Source organism: Mastigoproctus giganteus, chromosome 1 (assembly GCF_048544385.1).
Source record: "Mastigoproctus giganteus isolate SK-2022 chromosome 1, ASM4854438v1, whole genome shotgun sequence".
Taxonomy (NCBI): Eukaryota; Metazoa; Arthropoda; class Arachnida; order Uropygi; family Thelyphonidae; genus Mastigoproctus; species Mastigoproctus giganteus.
Genome location: NC_143575.1, coordinates 208,997,534 through 209,010,711, shown reverse-complemented (window position 1 = coordinate 209,010,711; position 13,178 = coordinate 208,997,534). Strand labels below are relative to the sequence as shown.

Sequence of the window (13,178 nt, the reverse complement as noted above, 5' to 3'; positions counted from 1 at the left end):
ACTATTCCAAAAGGAGCCTTGCTGATCCTTTTCAACCATAGCCTCTGGATTCACTATGCCATCAATGTTTGTCAGCGTATATTCCTAATCTTCAGCACACAAAATACTAAAAAAGACAATTTACACTACTCATACTTTCGGAAATATTGAGGGTTGTGCAGAGCTCACTGACTGACCCTTGTATATTAAAAATATACATCTGCATGTATAAATAACAATATTATTATTTTATTTAATTTCTACTGAAGACAAGGATCATAGCACAGGTATTCTAAAGAAATTTCCAACCCTAAAAACACTAAATTTCCAATTAAATGTCTTTATTCTATGCAATGAATTTGTATATTTTAATTATTTAACTGTACACCAGTATCCTACTGAGGTCAGATACAAAACCTACACAGCATATTAGATAGTAATAAATAAATATATCATAGAACCATATTTAAAAATCAGATAAACAAATTTTTTGCATATAGTGCAAAGAACATCTTTCTCAAACAGCACTGCTTTACATAGAAAAAAGCCTGAAAATGTGTAAATAAATCACAAATTTCCACATTATATGAAACATTTTGTAAATTCAGCTGCAACTGCAATCATCAAATTTTTGATATTTAAGTTAAGATTAACAACACTGACTCAACTTTAATTAATGCCATGTAAAAAAAAGTGTAGCAATTTCACTTAACAAGCAAGACTGTTCCCAATAGTTAATTTGCTACAAATATCATCAATCTACCATTTAACATTTAGTACCTAAGTTTCAAGAATCATGTAATATGGCAAGGAAAAATTTGGACTCTCAATAAGGATGGTTTAAATGGTGTTCTATTATGAATGGGTGCTTTTTCTTCAGTGCCCACAGCATAAAAAATATTTTGGAAAATTCTGTCAAATAAAGGTTGCTTCATAGTCATTCACTGCATTACTGCTAAATTAGTTAGTTTGTCAGTAATTCAGACATCATTAGATCAAATATAAAGGACATTCAAATGAAAACTGTGAAAGTTAAACAAAAGTTGTATTTCACAAACAATATGGAAACTATGCATGTCAATCTTCAATATAACCCTATCATATGCTGTTCGATACACTTCTTCCAATGCTGTACTAATGCCTGATCCTTCAAGAGAAGTTCTGTAGTTGGCAATGAAGCCATTCATGCATTGCTGTCTTGATCTTATCTTCTTAGTGCATCATTTAGTGGTCAAAAAAAGGTGACAATCACATGGAATTAAGTCCAGTGGATATGGAGAATTGGGTAATACCTCAAATTTTATCTCCAGTAGAGTAGGCAATGTGAGAACAGGTATTATGCTGTAGCACACACCTAAGGACAGCAAACCATGATCCTTTCAAAGTGCTGGCTTTAAATAGTTCAAAAGGGCGTCATAATATTTTTCACTTGTTTCGTTTCTTTTCTTCTCTCTCTCTCAAACGTTGGCTATGCATCCAGAAGTTCTTCAAGCATCTGTCAGTGGCTTGGCACTGCATTCACCACATCCATGCAAAATGATAAATGTTCTCAAATAAAGATAAACTCAGTTTAGTTTCAGAGAAATGATTAAAAATTCCTGGAAATTGTGAAAACTAAAATTTTTCTCAACTTTTTTTTTAAGAAAAACAATTATTAAAAATTTATCAATCATTACCTTAGATAATAGTTGCTCAATCTCCAAAGCTATTGTTTCAAACATATGTTCACTATTGGTACTATTGAGTAAAGGCACTTGATCAAGACTAAAAATAAATAAATAACATGAAGAATAACAAAAAAAAAATTTTACTAAAAGTTGTTAATAAAACTTAATGGAAATAATTTAACAGCTTCTGATAGATGAATACATAATGGTTAATATATACTGGAAATATAAAAATTTAAATGAAACATTTAAATTTAAGTTATGCATTCTACACTATGATCCAATTAAAATGCAACCCAATTTCCAATAAAACAATTAAAATGCAACTCATTTTGCAATACAAAATTGTATTAAATGAATACATAATTAAAACTGCTAGAGAATATGCTGAAAATTGTGAAAAGTTGTGAAATTTTTGATTTTTTTGTAGCATTAAAATGTACCAGTTGTTTTTCAGAGAGGTTTATACTTCATTTTTTTTTTCATTTTAGCTCATACTAGATTTATTACATTAGAAATATTTTAGTACAAGTTTTCTCCTCTGCCATAAATAACATAACAAAAGCATATTATATTAAAAGAATTTTCATTATTTATATTAACTCATTTCTAACCCTCTCATGTACTCTACACCTTCTAAATTAAAGTAGGGTTCAAATTATAATACACCATCCTTAATTTAGAAAACTGAGCTTTATAGTTGCAAAATCTGCTTACTTAAGGAAATTGAAGTTAACAAAAAAAAAAAAAAAAGTAAAGTGCAGCCATTATCAACCCACTGCAGGATGGAAGCCTCCTCAACAATTCATGCTGAGGGAAATGGACCATAATCTACCACGCTGGTCCAGTGCGGGTTGGCAGATCGACCGTATTCAGCAGTCAGGGGCTTGAACCCTGGTCTACTCAAAGAGCATGTGCTACTGCACTCCCGCTCCTGACCAGTCGGCTACGGAGGATTGAAGGTAAAATTGACAAAAACAACAGACATTGGATATTTAAACAAATGCAACATCAATACATATTTTTTTACAGTATACAAGACAATTTACTTTTGTTAAAATGTAAGGTCTGCTAATGAAAGTAAATGAGTCTGTTAATGAAATATGCAAATATCTATGAGACTTCATCATAGATCAATGCCTTTTTATAAGGATTATGTCCTTTCTTAAGCAAATCTGATTTTAGACAAACTGGCATAAGACCTCTTAATATTAATGAAAACTATTAACATAAGACTGGTACTCACTTTTCATGCTTGAAGGTGTGAGAGTTATAGCTGGTTGCTAATTTACTAAATGATACTAACTTCAAGTCTATTTCATTTTCTAACTGTCTCGCACTTCTTCGTAATTCTGAACATATAAAAATTTAATTTGTTATTAAACAGAGCATTAATACAAAATGACTTATTTTCAAATTAATGTCTCTACCCATAAGAGTTTTGTATGTCTAATATATATAATATGAATGCATTAATTAATATATACATATATAAACTGAGGATGCATTCTCTTCTTTACTTTTATGTGCAATTTTAGATGCTTGACACACACACACACACACACACACACACACACACACACACACACACACACACACACACACACACACACACAGACTTGAAATAATGTCTACATGTAAAACCAGAGCTATTTTAATTTTTTTAAAAAATTAAAATACAAATAATGAGCAATAAAAATATGATTAGATAACAATGAAATAAAGATAAATTTATCAAAAACAAAATGTGAAACAAATTACACAAAACCAAATACTACAGCTCCCTTGGGTCATTTGTGAGTAGAGAATTAAATTTAAAAAAGATTATGTACTGAAATGAATAACAGAACTAAAGAACAGAAAAAGAAATACAAGTGGACATGTGTTAATGAACCAAATGCTATATATACCACCAAAAGAAACCAAGAAATCAGTCTGGGGCATGTGAAGGGGAGGAGACAGGATACTATTGGTTGATCTGTTTTTATCTAGCTGCTACATGTGCTGGTAACCTGGTGATTCCTCTAAATAATGCAACCATGCTGCCAACCATCAGTACGCAAATAGGGACACTGCAGCTTAGTTATGAGTGCAATATTATGAGTGTAATAACACTCATTATTGCACTCATAATCCCTTCTCCTGTGTGTAATAACTTCATTGTTTACTGATGTTAGTGGCCAGTTTCGTCTCAGTTGTCCTCTTTCTCTACAGTTGTGAAACTAGAGGATTGGTGGGGAAAGAGTAGAGTCTGGCCACTGTGTAAGGCTAATGTTGAAGGTACAATAGGGAAGTCACACAAACTTTTTTTGGCCATAGACCCTTCTGATTCCAAACTTACTGGCAGTCTATCAAAATAAAACATTTTGTTGTTTTATTGTTCTTAATAATAAAACATTGCAATCGACAAACAAAAATATTTCTAAACCCTTCAAAAATATACAGAAATTAAAAATTGTCTTTATGTAGTATGTTTAACACAATCATTTATATCTCGCTTTCGAAAATGCTTAAAGTCTCCAACAACTTACCTCTTAAAAATCAAAAATAGTACAATGGATGAGCTTTTATCTTTTTTTTTTACTATGCAACTCAGTTGTGGTGCATACAATTCTTGCAGATCCCCATGCATAGATCTTTCTGCAGACCCTTAGAAGGGGGGGGTTCCACAGTTTACATGCCACTTCAGTAAGGAATTAGGTAAATCCAGTGGCTTCCAAAGGAAAAAGTTCACTGCACTGGTAAAAAAACAGTTCATTAAAACTGCTTTTTAACCAATGTATTATGAATCAAACAGTTACAATTTAATATATACCAACACATTCTGACCTTTTGTTGCAAATTTTCCTCACTGGATTAAGAGTTAAAATAAAATATTTGCTCTGAACTTAAAACTTCCTTATATAATACAAGGTGTGGCTATTAAATAACAAGACTTTTGCAATAAAATAAATATAATGAAATATTTCATATCTTACACAAGTTATCCCCTTCAAAATAATTGCCTTGGGCATGCATGCATACACTGTTCCATACATTTCTTCCAAGCATAGAAACATTTATAGAAGTCATCTTCTGTAAGCCGCTTTTAACACTTCAGTCATTTTTTTTATAGATGTCTTCAGTGAACTGAAAATGGATTCCCTTAAGTGCACTTTACTTTTCAGTTTAGGGAAACTGAAAAAAAAGTCACAAGAGCCTAGTAGGGTGAATGTTCACATACAGGGATTTGTTTTTTGGCCATAAACTGGTGAACAGACAGCATGTTGTGTGCTGGACAATTGTCTTGACAAAGCATCCAGCCATCCTTCCACAATTCAGGTGTCTTCCTTTGAATTTTTTCATGCAACCCTTGTCAGATCTTCAATATAGTATGGACGACAGTCTGAGTTGGTGGGAGAAATTCAGCCATAATAATTCCTTTAATATTGAAGAATACAAGAAGCATAGTTTTCAATTTTGATTTTAACATTCTTACTTTTTGGTCTAGAACAGCATTCCCCAAACTGCAGTCCACAGATCCCTGGGAGTAGACTAATTCCAGGCAGTTTTTGAAATGAACCCACCTGAACGTGGTCAAATTATTCATTCTATGTATGGCAAATTGATGATAAATAAAGCTATTATTATATATTTATGTAAAAATAAGAATAAAGTTGAGTTGTTTTAAACATAAAACTTTGAATTTTCTTTTCAGAAAACCCAGTGGTCATACATATACACACAGGCACACAGAAAAACGTGCATACTTTTGATTTTTGATTTTTTGATTTTGATTTGGTAGTTGTTGGCGCATCGGCTTCTGTGGCCATATTGCACCTCCCAAGGTTTTTGCAGTACTTTGATCCAAGCCCGAGGCGGGAATCGAACGTGCATACATATAATATTGATAAAAAATAATAGGATATGATCACATTACTGAACAACTAAGCAAGCAAGAAAAAGTATTAAATTATTAAACTGGGTTATGGATCTGAGGCACTACTAGTTATATATACCCGTAAACCCGTACCATAGTCGGTTCCTGTCCAGGGACCGACTATGGTACGGATTTAGCAACCCAGGACAACCCGAAAACAATTATATTCCCCCTTCTTCCAATTGTTTTCTACTGTCCTTAATTACTACAACTTATTTCTCGTGCACGATTAGGCTGGCTGAAAGCAATATTGAGATGCTATTCCTCTGCTATCACTCCTTTTTTTCTTAAAAAAAGTTTAGTGTCTTTTCTACACTACCTTATTAGTCATTGATTCTCCCTTTGCTAGCAGTTTGAAGCATCCCTATTGTTCAGGTACATGGTCACAGTACTTGAATATCCAAGTGATTCTGACATTTAACAGTTTCAAAAAAAAAAAAAAAAAAAAAAAAATCAAATTTAAGAACTAGTGACAATACTGATGATAAGAGAATGAAAATGAGGACAATGAAGGTATTAAACCTAAACATGAAATGTTGGCAGTTTTTGAATCTTCATAGAGTCCTACAGTATGAAGAAAATGTTCTTGAAAATAGAAGGTATGTTAAAACAAATGCAGACATTTTTTTAATGCTCCATATACACTAAAATCCAGTATACAAACAAAAAATAACCAAATATTTTGCAAAATAATTCTTAACTGTACTAATGTTGTGTGCATTGTGCGTATGAAAAAAAAATTCTATCTTAATAATGTTATATGTTATATTAATATATCTTAATATGTTATATGTATAAATAAATTGTTTTGAAATGTTAGAAAATGTATTTATTTCCACTTATTTCTGGTTTATTTACCATCTTTTATTGTTTATTTCTTCATAACGAAATTTTTGTTTAATGAATTCTTGCAAGCGAAAAACCAATCTCGTTATATAGAGGTCCAAATGTAGATTTATTTGATTAGGGTTTATCCCACTTTTGTAGGTGTTCTGTTCATCTACACTCATTTCAGTAAACTCTTACCTTTTACTTGACTATTCCCCCTTTGTAAATCCTATTTCCTAAGGGCTTGTATTGGTTCCCCACTAGTTTTTCTGCAACTTTTACTATAATATAAGTTTGTTCAACACTAATAACTTTGTATTTGTACAATTTCAATTTAGCTGCAAGGATTTTATTTAACTGCCTGTGCAGTAAAGTGGTAACAAGACTGTGAGTGAATTAGTATTAAAAAAAATTGAACCGTAAAGTAAAAATGAAGAATTTAGTTTCTTTTCACCTTCCACAGTTAAATTAAAAACAAGTGAAAATTTGAATGAAGATTTAACTACAGAGACTGTGTCAAAGACTTTTTGTTCCTGATGGTATCCGCATCCAACAGCAAAGGATGACTGACATAAATGATTGCCCAAGTTACTGGACTGTTGATCAAAAAAAATGACTTCTGTGCAAAGTATAACTGGCTAAATTATCAAAATAAGAGACTTGGCTGTGCATTATGTAAACAAATTGGAACTTTTGGAGTGGAAAAGAAGGTGGGCATGAGCATTTCTAAGGAATGGGCAAACAATGAAGTTACCTATTTTGGCAAAAGCAGATGGCATCTTGTCTTAAAAAAAAAAAAAAAAAAAATTTTTGGTCACAAGGAAACAACGGGACATAAAGCTGCTAGCAGAAGCTGAGAAAGGATTCCCTGAAAAGCTATGTTTAAAGAGTATCTCATGAAAAATCAATAACAGCAAAAATTTTTTGCACCACATATGATGTGGCTAAAGAAAATCAGTCTTTTCATAATTATGAATCGGAGATTGACCTACAAGAATAAAATACGACTGACATGGGTTGTATTCAACTAAGCTTGCATTAACATTTTGAATCACATTACTGATGTGAGAAAAAATCTGGCTAATAAAATCGTTATGTCAAACAGTAAAATATCATTGATAATTGACCACGGCGAGTAAGAAATCCACTTTAATCGTTTACGTTTGAACTTGTACATTTGACAATGGAATGAGATCTCCTGTAAATTTGTTTTTGGACCTGATCGAACTGGAAAGTGCTATTACAAAAGGGATATTTGATTCTCTGCTCAATTGTCTTCAGTCGTACGGTATGACGGAAACCTATTTAAAAACACATTTAGTTTGTTTGTTTGTTATTTGGTTTTTAGGAGCATTAGCAACTAAGGCTATATTGCTCCTGGAATATGTGGTGATCATTCCCTAACCTTTCCGCATCCTCCGTATTTGGTGGTGATGGGCTCGAACCCCGGTCTAATCAAGAAGCATGTGCTATGCACTGCTGCTCCTTCCCACCTGGCTACGGAGGCACCCATTTAGTTTGTGTCACAAGTGATGGTGCAGTGTTATGATGGGTAGTAAAAGTGGCATTACGAAAGTAATGAAAAAAAATTCCCTTTGTGAATAGTGTGGCATTGCACTAATCACCAATTAGAACTATCAGTTTATGATATTGTGAAATCCATTGCAGGTATTGATAGATTTAAAGCATTTATTGATAAACTTTATGTCATGTATAACGTGTCACCAAAAAAATGCCAGAGAACTGAAGGTGTGTGCAAATCGCTTACAACTTCTTTTAAGTGACCAATTTATTTGGATTTTCTGTGTTCACAAGAAGTACATAAAACCATACACAAATGATATCCCCCCCCCGATATATATAAAAAATTATGGAAACCAGACAAGATTATTTATATAAATGAATGTATGAATTACTTTACATACATATGCGTTAGAGTCCACGAGTCCGAAATATTATAAGGTCTATGTATATTAATTCCGAAATATTATAAGGTCTATGTATATTATAAGGTCTATGTATATAATTAAAGAGTCGACATTTAATCTCATTTCTAATGTTTCAGCAATTAATAATTTAAAATATTCCTGTTGTGTATTAAGGACTTTCGATTCATTAAAAAGGAATGTGCTCATCACTGATCGCATGAAACGCAAGCTCTGAGGCACCTGTCCTACCTGCTCTAACCGATGCCGCATGCTGCTGTATCCTTAAAGCTTCCATGGGTTACTCGTGGAAGCTCATGATTGTTGATTAACCCATGAGCTTACTCATGGGTTAATCAACAATCTTAAATTCAGTGTTCTTAAAAATGATAATGAATTGTCTATACCAGGGGTGGCCAACTTAATTTGTGATGCGATCTACTTTTTTTCTTCAAAATCTACCATCTCGAGAATTTCACTGCACATGGTTAAAAAAGTTAATCAACACATATTGAAATATGTTGTTTATAAATTTTAAAATTAAATACAATTAAGAATTTTTATTTTAAATTCATACATATTTAAATTTTTAATTTATGTGAAGTTTGTGTCTTCGTGTCATCTGCCAAGCTTCCAAAATCGGGGATATACTGTGATAAGGCCAACCGTAAAGAATCTTCTGTATGCAAGTCCATAAGAGCACAGCGATTCTTTGTCTTTGTTTCAAATACAAAAAGGCCAATTCATATAGATATGTGCAAACAAAACAGCAACTTAAAAGTTCACTGCATTTTTTTACATTTGGGTACTTCTCTCGGCAAACATATTTCCAAAAGTCCTTTTTTGATGATCTGGCTTTTAGGAAGATATCATTTTGCAACATAATAATTTCATTTTCAGGTAGTATTTTCTGCAATTTGTTTCATATCTAAGTCGACATTAAATATATTGAACCATGTCTTCAATTGTTTCAAAATCATCCACAACTTTCTCAATTTCAGAAACATATTTCTCACTATTAAATTCAAAAACTGATTTTTGCAAATTACCTTGCATATTTGTAAAACGTTGAATTTTTTTTTTTTGTTTGAAATCCTTAGTCATTGTCAAAAATTGATATTTATATGCAGAAATACTACTAATCACGTCACCCACATTTTATTTTTTCCTTGTAATTCCAAATTCAGATCACTTAATTTACTGGTAAAATCTGCCAAAAAAGCCAGATCACACAACCACTCCACATCTTGCAGTTGCTCATAATTATCACCCTTTGATCAACAATTTTTTTAATTTCATTCAGCAAATTTCGAAATCTCTATAGAAACTTACTCAGACTCATCCACCTCACATTTGTGTGTAATATCAGATCTGGTTCATGTTCATCGAGTTGCATTTTGAAAAGTCTCCTTTGAAGAGATTCTCCTCTGATGGAATTCATGATTTGGAAAGATATGCCCATAACACTTTTAGTATTTAATCTTTTGCTGGCTAACACTTGTTGGTGGATGATACAGTGGTAACTCAAAAAAATCTGGGAATTCATCATCCTTTTGGCACAATGCGATGAATCCGTTAAGATGCCCCGTCATTGCTTTAGCTCCATCTGTTGTTATTGATACGAGCTTAAATGGTGGCAATTTTATTTTTTCAAAAGTCACTATTAGGTGGAAAATCCGATTGGTATTTACCATAGAGTGCATTGAAGTGCCTTTCTAAATTTCCTTTTTTGGATATAATCACAGAAGCATTGCAAATCAAACGACATTTTTCTTTTATCATTACAAAAAAGTATTCTAGTTCCAACTCTTGATGAAAATGATAAGTTTTACTCTTTTTTGTAGTATTCATTTTAAATCAAAGGGTATTAAATTAACAAATAAGTACTGTCCAGTTATTAAAATTAAGTAAGCTAAATAGGAATTCGACACATACACTATTGCTCTCCACAACATAACTGCGTGAATTTTCGCTACACAAGCCTAGCGGCTGCGGGGTGGCAAAAGTAGTAACGTGGTTCAACAGATTTGTAATAAGCCTATGCAGTGGGGTGCATAACAATAATAACATTTAGATTTTGACTAATCTATTTTTTATATACATTTAAAATTTGTCGTGATTGACCTTTTGGCCACCCCTGGTCTATACCAATGCTGCGTATACGAAACTTTAATAAAATGTTTATGATCCGCTCTGTCATTTGTTGCACCTATCTCCAATTTATGTTTTGCATAATGATGTTGACTAATTTGCATAATGAATAACCCCTATTTAAAAATCTTTCTGTAAGATTTAAATAAGGGTTATTCATTAGGTGTCATTATATAATAACTAATAAATTGTATAGGTTTTACTTATTTTTAGCCATTGCTGACCCATCTGTGCAAAGGCCTCTCCCAAACTTCCATATTTTTCTATCCCACACCGTGATTGGCCAGTTTCCTCCTCCAGGGTTTTGCAGGCACCATTAAATGGTAAAATGTTTTAGCTCTTAATTCATGGAATTAAAATCTTTGGCTATTAAAAGCTAAAGGGATTAATGCCTAATCCTTTTAGCTCTTAATTTGTGCTTTCTGCAGCGTCAGCTCTATTGCTTCAAGGCCAGAGGTGCGAACAATGCATACCCGGGTCTCTCGAAATTAGTTCATCATATGGAAATTTTTTTTTATTATACAGAAACTATTTTCAATGTAATAACCAAAAAAGAAATCAAAAAATTTTGCTACATGGAAGTTCGTTAAAGAGAGGTCCGACTGTATATTGAAAAATTAACTAACTGTAATATTAAGAAAATTATGAAAATTAAATTTAAAAAGTAGGAATAACAGGGCAGCATTAATGCCTGAACCACCGCATGCTGCTTAAAATACAAAATAAAATAATTAATTCAATACCAGTAGCATGGCAAACCAAATGAGCAAAAATAAAATAAATCATATATCATAACACAAAAAGGGGAGGGGAGAAGGAGAAAGGGTATTACAGAAGGAAACATTCCTAAAATAATTTATAAGCCAAAAGAAGAAAATTTAATGGCACCCCTCAGACAGGCACCCTGTTCCAAATTATGCGAAATATCACTTAAAAATGAAAGGAAAGCCAACTACAATACTGGACCAAATGAAATCAAACAAAATGAAAGACTGACCACTGTGTCCCATTTCGACAGAGGACCACAAGGCCAATAATGGTCAGGGTATCACTACATTTTGAACATTAGACAAATCCAAGCATACGTGAGCCATTACACTGATTGATCCACGGATGAAATCACAAGGTTCTGGGCACCAAAAATTTCGCCTACCACTTTGCATCAATTGTTTTATTTTATTAGCATTCTTCATAGTTGTAGTAATAGTCAATGGAGGCATATTCATAGCCCTACACAAATTACGGCGACTTTCACCAGATTCCATGAACTATTTTTACCAGACATGGCGCCTCTTTATTCTATTAAATTAAAAACTTTATAACACGATGGCAAAAACTGCACACAACTATCACTATTATTATATTTATTTTATTAATAGCACAATTATAAAAAAATGTTACTGTATAATAAATAAATAAAAATGCAGCTGTGGTCAGTGATCGGCGCTATTGCGAATTGGCGCAAATCGGACCACGCCAAACAAGGGCTACCTGTGTGTGTGTGTGTGTGTGTGTGTGTGTGTGTGTGTGTGTGTGTGTGTGTGTGTGTGTGTGTGTGCAGTATAAGCTCATAATTTTTTTATTTTCTTATTTTATGTTATTGCATTATAAAAATTTTAAGCCATTTCAAATATATATATATATATATATAGGGGTCCACAAACCTTTTTTGTTTTTTTGAAGGGGGTCCATAAACATTTTTGATTTTTGAAGGGGTCTGTAGATCGCAGTAGTTTGGGAAACAATGATCTAGATCAGCAGTTCCCAAACTGGGGTCTGTAGACCAGTTCCAGGGGATCTGCAAAAAGACCCTCTGGAACTGGTCAACTTATTCATTCTATGTATAGCAAAGTGATGATAAATAAAATTATTATTATACATTTATGTAAAAATAAGAATAAAGTTCAGTTGTTTTAAACATAAAACTTTGAATTTTCTTTTCAGTAAACCCAGTGTTCATACATATATACGCACACAGAAACATATGCACATGCGCACACATAGGGGGGTCCGTGAACTTTTTTTTTTTCATTTTTGAAGGGGTCCATAGATTTCAGTAGTTTGAGAACCACTGGTCTAGATGGTTGCTTTGTCTTCCATTGAATTGATTGTCATTTAGTTTATGGGTTGTACTTTCAACAAAAGTAATTACAGTACTCAGAAATGTCTGGATCTTAATTTTTTTCAAAACATCTTCACAAACTTGGAGTCTTCTCATTCTTTGATCTTCACTTAAAATTTTTGGGCACCATCTTGACGCACACTTTTCTCATGCCTAAATTTTCAGTTAAAATCTAACTGTTTCTTTGTCCATATTGCATTCTGATGCAACTATTCTAATGCTTAAATGATAATAACTTCTAATCAATGTCCTTGCCTAGTCCGCATTTTCATCAGATTTCATGGATACCAGAACGCCTGATCGTTCATAGTCTTCCACATTGTCTTCCTTCTAAAAATCTTTTATGTCATTCAAACATGAAAGCTCTTGACAGAAGAAATGACTTGTTCAATTCTTCTGTCATTTTTCTGGCAAACTTCAAAAACACTGCATATGGGTATCAGTAACCCCAGAGTAACATATCAACTGGGTGGTACTACACTCAGGGTAGTGGAGAATGAAAAGGACCTGGGGGTAATTGTGCAGTCAGATATGAAGTTTTTTGAGCAATGCAGATAGGCTGCATGAGTAGCTTATGGTGTTTTGTC

At 32.8% G+C, this 13,178-nt stretch overlaps 1 protein-coding gene across 2 annotated transcripts in view; it reads right to left on the bottom strand.

Annotated features, from left to right (window-relative positions):
• Positions 1 to 13,178, bottom strand: part of Gos28 (golgi SNAP receptor complex member Gos28) — a 103,815-nt gene that overhangs the window by 66,550 nt on the left and 24,087 nt on the right. For both annotated transcript variants that reach the window (XM_090384125.1, XM_090384134.1), the window contains exons 2-3: positions 2,893 to 2,998; positions 1,656 to 1,743 (exon numbers count right to left, since the gene is read on the bottom strand). In XM_090384125.1, the coding sequence (XP_090240251.1) occupies positions 1,656 to 1,743; positions 2,893 to 2,998 (194 nt within the window). The remainder of the gene's footprint in view (positions 1 to 1,655; positions 1,744 to 2,892; positions 2,999 to 13,178) is intronic.